This window comes from Sarcophilus harrisii, chromosome 1, assembly GCF_902635505.1.
Source record: "Sarcophilus harrisii chromosome 1, mSarHar1.11, whole genome shotgun sequence".
Taxonomy (NCBI): Eukaryota; Metazoa; Chordata; class Mammalia; order Dasyuromorphia; family Dasyuridae; genus Sarcophilus; species Sarcophilus harrisii.
This window is the reverse complement of record NC_045426.1, coordinates 77450939-77459999: the sequence shown is the minus strand read 5'-3', so window position 1 is coordinate 77459999 and position 9061 is coordinate 77450939. Positions and strand designations below refer to the sequence as shown.

General features: G+C 38.3%; 1 protein-coding gene across 1 annotated transcript; it reads left to right on the top strand.

Annotated features, from left to right (window-relative positions):
• The first annotated feature begins 1126 nt into the window (after positions 1 to 1126).
• IGFBP1 (insulin like growth factor binding protein 1) lies at positions 1127 to 8821 on the top strand. Its single transcript, XM_003762549.4, is given in 5 exon segments — positions 1127 to 1223; positions 1226 to 1648; positions 4108 to 4292; positions 5811 to 5939; positions 8161 to 8821. Coding segments are annotated over 5 exon segments (951 nt in total). The 5' UTR covers positions 1127 to 1141; the 3' UTR covers positions 8293 to 8821.
• Positions 8822 to 9061: the final 240 nt, after the last annotated feature.

Sequence of the window (9061 nt, the reverse complement as noted above, 5' to 3'; positions counted from 1 at the left end):
TTGTTTTTGCTATAGTCCGGCCCTCGAACAGTCCTGAGGGACAGTGAACTGGCCCCCTATTTAAAAAGTTTGAGGACCCCTGTAATTTAGAGGATTGTAACTGGAGTTGTGACTGTATTATCATAGGCTTCTCCCAGGTAAGGAAACTCCCTCCACCAGTGCAGATAAGCACCTTCCTTGCAACTCATATTCTTAGAATTCCTATAATATTGTGACTGGCCTAACATCATAAGTGGCAACCAAGTGGTGCAGTGGATAGAGCACCAGGTCTGAAGTCAGGAAGATGAGTGGAGTTCAAATTTGACCTTAGGAACTTACTAGCTGTGCGACCCTGGGCTAGTCACTTAATTCTGTTTGCCTTAGCGTCCTCATGTGTAAAATAAGCTGAAGAAGGGAACCAAGAAAACCCATCTGGGCTCTATTAAAAGACACGACTGGACAAAACAGCTTCACAGGATCAAGGTGTGTCAGGGGCAAAACTGAAATCGGGTTCCCAACTCCAAGATGAAACCTGAAATAATAATATATAGCTCTTTAAGAACTGAAAAGCTCTTTACACATATTATCTCCCCCTTCGTCTTCACAACTACTCAGTAGTGTGGGGGGCAGTGGTTATACTACTCACTTTGCAAAATAAGTTAATTGAGGCTGGGAACTTAGGGACTTGCTCAGGGACAAAGTGCTTGCCTGGGTAAAATTTAAACTCCCGTTTCGTTTATTCGCGTCTGGCTCTCTTTCTACTCAGCTGAGCTGCTTGTCTTTTCCAACCCCATCCTTGTCCCTCATTTACGATCAAGGAAACTGAATCCCAGAAAGCTAAAGGTACTTGTTCACTCCCTGACCACTGGTAAGTAGCAGGGCTTAGCTTCAAAACGCGCTCTCCTTTTTGGTAACATACGTGATGTTCTCACCACTGCACAACCCTGCCTCCCTGCCTTTCATTATCAAACCCAAACTTTACCCCTGTTTTTAAAACTGCCTTTTCGTTTGTGCAGAGTACCGGCGGGGGAGTGAGAAAAACAAATGTCTTTTGAATGACGATAGATGAAAAGAGAGAGAAAACAGACGCGGGGAGGGCCCCGGGGCACCGCCAATGGCAGGGCATCTGCCCATCCTCCGACGCTGCTAATGATTAACCGGAATGGCAAGATCGATGGCTCGAGCGCTTTATAAGGCCCGCGGCCAGGGATCCGGGCATAGACTTCTGAGATCCCCTGAAATCTTCTCTTAGAGCCTTCTCTCGCATCTCCCTCGGTAATGACTGAAGCCTCGGCCCCGAGGTGCTGCCCTCGCCGCCGCCCACTGCTCCCAGTGGTCCTGCTCGCCTTCCAGCTGCACGTGTTGTCCGCGGCTGTGGTGTCCCCGAAGCCCCTGCACTGTGCCCCCTGCACTCCCGAGAGGCTGGCCCTCTGCCCGGCAGTGCCTTCCAACTGCCCCGAGCTCGCTCGCCAGCCCGGCTGTGGCTGCTGCCAGACGTGCGCCTTGCAGTTGGGCGATGCGTGCGGCGTGTACACGGCACGTTGCGGCCAAGGGCTGAGCTGCCGGGCTCGCCCAGGGGAACCCCGGCCTCTGCATGCGCTCACCCGGGGGCAAGGCGCCTGCATACGCACTGCTGATGTGGAACCAGCCCCCAGCTCCGAATCTACAGGTAACCACCTCTTCATCCCCTCCTCTTTGGAGGAAATTCCGAATGGTTTCCTCACATATCTTGCACCTTAAATCCCAACTTTTCTGCATCTCATTTCCTTTAATCCCACGTCGAGCATCCTCACTTCCCCTGCATTTCCAGGGCCCTGAACCTCTCCATGTTCCGCATCTCTCTGTTCCCCGATTCCCCGCAAACCTGCTTTTCTATAATCCCTGAGTCCCCACATTTGCAGCATCTCCACAGGCCCTGTGTCTGCACAGGCCTTGACACCTCCATGTAAGATATCTAAAGCAGATCGGACTATGGGGGAGGTCAAGAACGGTGGGAACAGGCTATGGGCTGGAAAATGGGAAAGTGAACAGGGACTTTATCAAGAGCATGGGAGGATGCCTTCGATTTTGTAAATACCTAGGATGTGAATATATCCTGCAAAACCCACATCAAATGCGGCTGGAATTTGCTTTGTATATGTGGGCAGTGGTTACACTATGTACTCAGCAGATGTTTATAGTACATAATGTGAGAGTTTAGGCTTATATCACACATCCATTCATGTGCCATATAAAAGAGGTCCGGGGTGTTTATGTTGCACCTTTTTTCCTGAGATCTTGACAATTGGATTCTTTACTTACTTAAGCAGTGATTTATTTGTAGTGGAGAGCGAAGGAAATGCCTCCTCCTTGCCCCTTCACTTCATATCTCCCCATCTGGGCTTGATTCACATCCTGTGTAATTCTTGGAGAAATCCCATAATTAAATTCAATAAAGAATCTGAGCCAGGACTTACTGCTAGTCTTTAAAAGTCATTCTACTCTTTTACTGGGAGAACAAGTCACTACTTAGATTTTATTCTAGGGCATACCTAAAGTGGTAAAATATAGAGAATCACAGCATCATCAATGGAAAGCCACAGGAGATTCATCAAATTCATTTCTTTGAGTTTACATGCATAGTGAGCATCACAGACAAGATTTGAACCCAGGACCACTCATTCCAAAGTCAGTATTTTCTCCAATGCTTGGTTTTATTTATTTATTTTAAGCAAGGAGGAGAGGGTAGACAGGGTGTTCATCTAAGAATACCTGGAGATAGACTAGTTAGCCTAAGATGCCATTACATTACTTATGTTGAAATAAACCACTGAATTCAATCTTTACGACATCTAACGATTTAGCTTGTGCCTGACCTATTTGGCTCTTTTCTCTTCTTTGGCTCCCAGAAATTCCTGGAGAAAATCACTGATTTTGGGCAAAACACTAAGCAATGGAGTGTGGGGAGAACACCCAGCAAAAAGAAAATGAATTGAGGTTCTAGTTGCAGCTCTTCTGGGAGTAGCTTTTGCATAACCACATTGGACTTCCATTTTCTCATCTAGGGTGGGCTTTGATTAGGCAATTTTCTTAAGGTCTTGCTAGCTCTCCCACAGCACTGGCAGTCTTCACACTAAATCAAAGAGAGATGAAGCAATTATCTAGATATTTCAAATGAGGTGTGAGGGTTGGGCAGAGCATCAGAGTTCACAGTGTTGTTATAACTCAATTGGCTAAAGTTGTCTAGGTTATTAAAAAATAGAAGATAACTTTTGGAAAGAAAAAAAGGAAAGGCCTCTAAAGACCAAGATCAACTCCCTTCATTTTATAGATAAGGAAACTGAGACTGACAAAACCATTGTTTATTAACCATAATCATATAGGTGGAAAGTATGTGTGTTTAGAAGTATGTGTGAGATGGATTTTCCCATTGCTTTGGGCTCAACTCCACTCCTTTCCACAACAATAGATCTTGGTTCACTTCTCCCCGACCTGGTTGGGAAAGGGGGGGAAATTAGCTCATAAATTCACCCCCAAATAGACTTAGGATCATAGAAACACAGTATTGCAAGGGATCTGGGAAACCATACCTAATTCATGAGTCTCTTTTCAAAATGACTCTCACAAGACTTACCCCACTATAGTGCTAGTCACCTTAGCAATCATTGTACATAAAAAAATGACTTGTTATAATTCTCTCTGTAGCAGCTCAATCCTGGTTTATTCCCCAAGGAACTATCACCTGAGATAGAAGAGAGGGAGGAGGAACAGGATTTTTTAAAAAGTGTTTTCACAAAGGCCTATTGTTTTTGTTTTCTACATCTTATTAGTTATTTATTAGAAACTGAAATCATTTCCTTCTAAAGGCACCAGATGTTCAATTAATCCTCTTTTAAAATTTTTGTATAGATAAATTCATAATAAAATGTGAGTGCTTGTTTTATTCCATAAATTAAAAATAAAATAAAATAAAATTTAAAAATGAATATGAGAATAAGCAATGTAGTTAGACCTTTTCTACAGTTTCCTTTTGGGAAAAAATTTAAACAACACTAAAAACCTCATCATAAATGACCATGGTGATCTTTTAAAAAGTATATGAAAAGATGAATCCAAGATTCAATTAACCATTTGCCTTTAATTTTGTAGATGCTAAGGACCCTTCAGTTCCTGAAAACACAACACCAGACAGTGCAGAAATGACACAGGAGCAACTTTTGGATAATTTTCACTTGATGTTCCCCCCGACTGAAGAAAGACCCATTCTTTGGAATGCCATCAGCACTTATGAAAATATCAAATCCAAGAAAATCTCTGACATAAAGAAATGGAAGGTAATAGACCATTGGAAGCACTTCCTTGAATCACAAGCCTCTTAAAATTTGTTTTTCCTTCTCACTGACCTAGATCTCTTTTCTTTAAAAAACAAAAACAAACAATCTCCGCCCCCCAAAAAAAAATCCCCAAAAAACTCAGCTTCCTTTTCCACAACTGAATGTACTTGAGGGCCTAGGTGAATTTACCCAACTGGAAGGTACCTTAGGGACAATCTAGTCTCATTTCTCTATAGATGAGTAAACAGTGAAGCATTGAGTGATTTGTAAATTTGATATTTTTGATGTTTATCATTTATATACTAAAGTTTTAGACTTTTCCTAATTAAGCAATGAAGACATTAGATTTTCTCCTATTTTTTTTGTTACTGTACAGAAGTCAAAAAGTCAAAAGAGAAATATTACTGTAGACTCTCTGAGAACTTTATACGTGGTTATATTTGGAAATTATTTCAGTTTTAGGAACAAGACATTATTATTATTTGTATCAAACCTGGCTGTTTATTGGTACAGGAAGCTACTCATATGTATACTTCTCCCACTAATTCAGATTTGAAACCTTGAAAACCATAGGTTTTATGCTTTTAAAAGTAACCTATAACCTAAAATCTAGAATTTAAAATCTTAGAAAACTGCCAGGATCCTGGAGAAATGTAAGTAATTTGCCTATGATCAAGATTAAAGAGAAAGAGAGAGAAGTGTATATGTGTGTATCTGTATGTATCTTTCTACCTGGGTTCTCTTGCAAGGTATTATGAGAACTACTTTTTAAAAATGGAAACCATGCTTGTTAATATAGAATCATGTATGAAAATTTAAGGAAAGCACCTGCAGAATTTACTTAGCAAATAGAAGGCATTTACTATTTAAACAAAAACAAAAACAAACAAAAAAAACACAACATACTTTTAAAATCACCACATGAGGGCGCCAAATAATAGGAATTGGCATTTTAAAAAATTTTGTCCACTGGAAAGGAGTTAAGTTTTATGTTTTGACTGAACATTGACATGTAAAATGCAACCGTATGAACAATGCCTGGATAATTTCATCATTTTATTCTGTTTTGGCTTATATGATTCATGTGTTTTTCAAGTATGCTTCCGTCTCCATTTGACTGAATATTTAGAGAAGCCTCAGTTTCCTTTTCTGCAAAACAATATGATTTCTAAGATTTTCGCTAGCTGCTTGAAGTCATGGTTGAATTGAACTGTTATTTTTTTCTCAGTGTCTATAAAAGACACTATTATGAGAGATAACTTTTCCTTTATAGGTCAAAGACTGATGTGTAATAGAAAAAGTCAAGCCCACTTAAATTATAATCTCAGTTTAAAATAAAGCTTGTCTCAAGTCAGAAAAGACAAAGTCCATCAGAGAGGGGGGAATAGAGATCTTTATGTTTTTGGCAAGGAAGGTTGCCATCTATGATTCCATTCTGAGTAGATTCTTGTATTACATTAATGATCTTAAAGCCATTTTTACCTTGTCACTTACCCTCCTTTGACATTATTCTTTCAGGAACCATGTCAAAGAGAACTCTACAAGGTGCTGGACAGATTAGCCAAAGCGCAGCAGAAGGGAGGAGAAGAAATTTACAAGTTTTATCTTCCTAACTGCAACAAGAATGGATTTTATCACAGCAAACAGGTATGTGATATTCAACTCTTAGCAAAAACTTGAAAGTATTCTTCCTTAAAAGGCATGATAAGCTTCTTTCATTTCCCATTGTGATATCTTAACTTTTATTTTAAAATAATGCCTGATACCTAAAATATATTTCAAGGAAGCAAAAATGCATGCTTTCAAAAAGTGTACCTCTGAACATGAAATAGATATGGGAGATCGACTACCCATTCTGAAATATAGTCTAATATAAATGAGAGATGGAATTGGAATTGTGTCTGTGTAGGGAACACCTTTCGTAAAGGCAAACCTTAATCCATCCTGGTAACAATAATCATGTCATCTAATTTCTGTGGACTTTAATTTCCTGACATGCAAAATGAATTGGGTTAGATAGCCTCAATGGTGCCTTTCAGATCTAGATCTCTATGTCTATAACAGAAAATTCAAAGGGAGTTGTCAGAGGTGCATAAAGCTAAATAACTTGCCTAGTGTTTCATAGCTAATGTCAAACCCAGAATTCGAACCCAAATCACCCTGTCTCCAAACACAACACCTTATTGATTCTATTTGGCCTGTGTATGGTGTAATAATAATAATAAACAAAAATAACTTCTATAGTTGAATAGAATTTTATTTGGAGATACAAAAACTAACTATGATAAAACAGAAATAAATACCTTCCCAGAGAGAAAAGTGAATCTTAACATTTATGGAAATAAACATTCAGTATTTATTTTGTTTCTTATGCAAACATACACATATTGGGGTCAAAAAAATTCAGACGCCACTTCATCCAGCAAGTAATAAATTACTTAAAGTCTGCTACGCACTTAATTGGATTTATGAAATCTGGGTTTTATTTCTGCACTTTGTCAAATGACAAACTGCTAGACAACAAAACAGTTATATAGTTTGATTAATATATATTTGAGTTTCCTCATCTACAGAATAGAATATATCTGCCCCAGGGGAATGATAACCAGTCACCCCACTGAGACACTTGAAAGTCTTGGTATTTTTTGCTTTGAGACACAATGAAACCTGGTCAAAAGTTTCAGCAATGCATGTAACATAGCTGGTCCCACGACCATCTCAGAAGCTATCACATCTTCCTAGGTTTCCTGATCCCTCCTGCTGACAATGTCCTTTCTGCCAATAACTACAATGGTATAAAATTTAACCACTATTTATCAAGTTCTTATTATATGCAAGACCCTACATTACGTACTTCAGAGGATGCAGAAAAATAAATCATGAAGCCTGCCTTCCTGCACACAGATAACCAGAATGCAAAGCAAGAGGCAAATAAATAAGGCTAATACTATAGGAAGGGAAAGTCAAGCTTTTGTTGGATTTTAAATAAGGGATGATTAGGGGGAGGATGAAACATTTGAGGTGGACCTAAAGGATGAGTAAGGGTTGGATAAGCAGAGATGACTAGGCAAGGGCATTTGGAGTAAAGGGTAGAGTATGCAGAGTATGTGCAAACTCTGGGGAACATGGGGAACATGTTTGGAAAATGGCAAATAATCCAATTTATCTGGAAACTAAGGTATACAAAATCATTTGATTACATATCAGAATGTAGACTAAATGCAATTTTTTCTTTACCTTCAGAGGATTTGAAAATATGTCATTCCAATTCCTTACAGTGTTGTCACATATTGTCACCACATGTAGAACTATACAGAGATGACTTTTATTATGAGAATACAGAGAGTAAGCAAGAACAGCAGTGGTATTAATCTTCCTGGGCCCTTACCCCAGTCTCTACATCCAAGCCAAGAGGAGCCACTGCTATCTAGGAAATAGATAAATTTTTAGTGTGAAGCTGGAATTCAGAATAGATTTTATTTAATTGAAGCAAAGAAATAGATTAATACATTATTTAAACTAAGCAAACATTTTCTTTTGTACTTAGTACAAAAGTTTGTGTGCAGACAAGGCATTTGGAGATGGTGTTGTTTGTCCATTATTTTCCAATAGTTGTTAGTGTTCTTGATCAGGTCACTAAAACATATTGGAGTCATAAATACGATGACCATATTTTATTAATCCCAAATTGGTTTTTGAAAAAGGGAATTCTGTTATGTCTATGAGTTGGATCTGTAGTGATAAAGCTGTCATCTTTTATAGACATTTATATTCACATAAAAACATGGCAGAAAGTCTTAGGGTTCCTACCTTAGAGGTTTACCTCACTGCCATCACTGAATATATTGTTTTTTGAATTTTGTTCTAGTGTGAGACTTCTTTAGAAGGAGATCCTGTCCTCTGCTGGTGTGTCTATCCCTGGAGCGGAAAAAAGATTCCTGGCTCACCAGAACTAAGAGGAGACCCTGGCTGTCATCGCTATTTTAGTTTGCATAATTGAAAGCTAAATCTTTGTATTAATTCAAATGAGAATTTCTAGCATGATACACTCTATTTATACTCAAACCTATACACATATACGCATACACACAAAGAATATATATTTTATATGTAGCAACTACTTTTATACTCCACAGAATATGTAAAGCTGTTGGATTATTTATTTCACAGTAAATTTATTTTTTTTCTACACAGTAACTTGAGTACTATTAATTTATATATCATGAACTACTTCAAAATTTTATATTGTAAATAGTTGTATTTTTGTTCTTAAAAATATATAGCATGCTTCCTTTTTTTAAAAAGCCCAGAAAAATTGATCAGACTAATATAAATCAAACAGGCTTAAAATAATCAATGAGAAAATCAGCATGCAATTGACATGTGTAAAGATAATTTGAAGAATTTAGATTAAATGAGTAAATCTTGACAAAGCTTTGTCTTATATTTTAAATGTATATGCACTGGATATATTGTTTTGTAGTACATAAATACATTTTTGAATAAAATTTTCACACATATTGTTAGTATATGTAGTTTTATTAATGTGTTGGAGTAGTAACATGCTCTAATGTGGTATAATAATAGACAGAGGACTAGCCTTGGGTTCCCGAAGTTCTGGGTTTAAGATCTGTCCCTGGCTGGGTGATCATACGGAAGTCATTTGACCTTTAGGTGGAGCTAGACAACTAATTGTACATGTTGCAGAAAAGCTCCTGATGTACATTGGTGGAGGGAGTTCCCTTACTGGGAATTTCATACTCAGATTT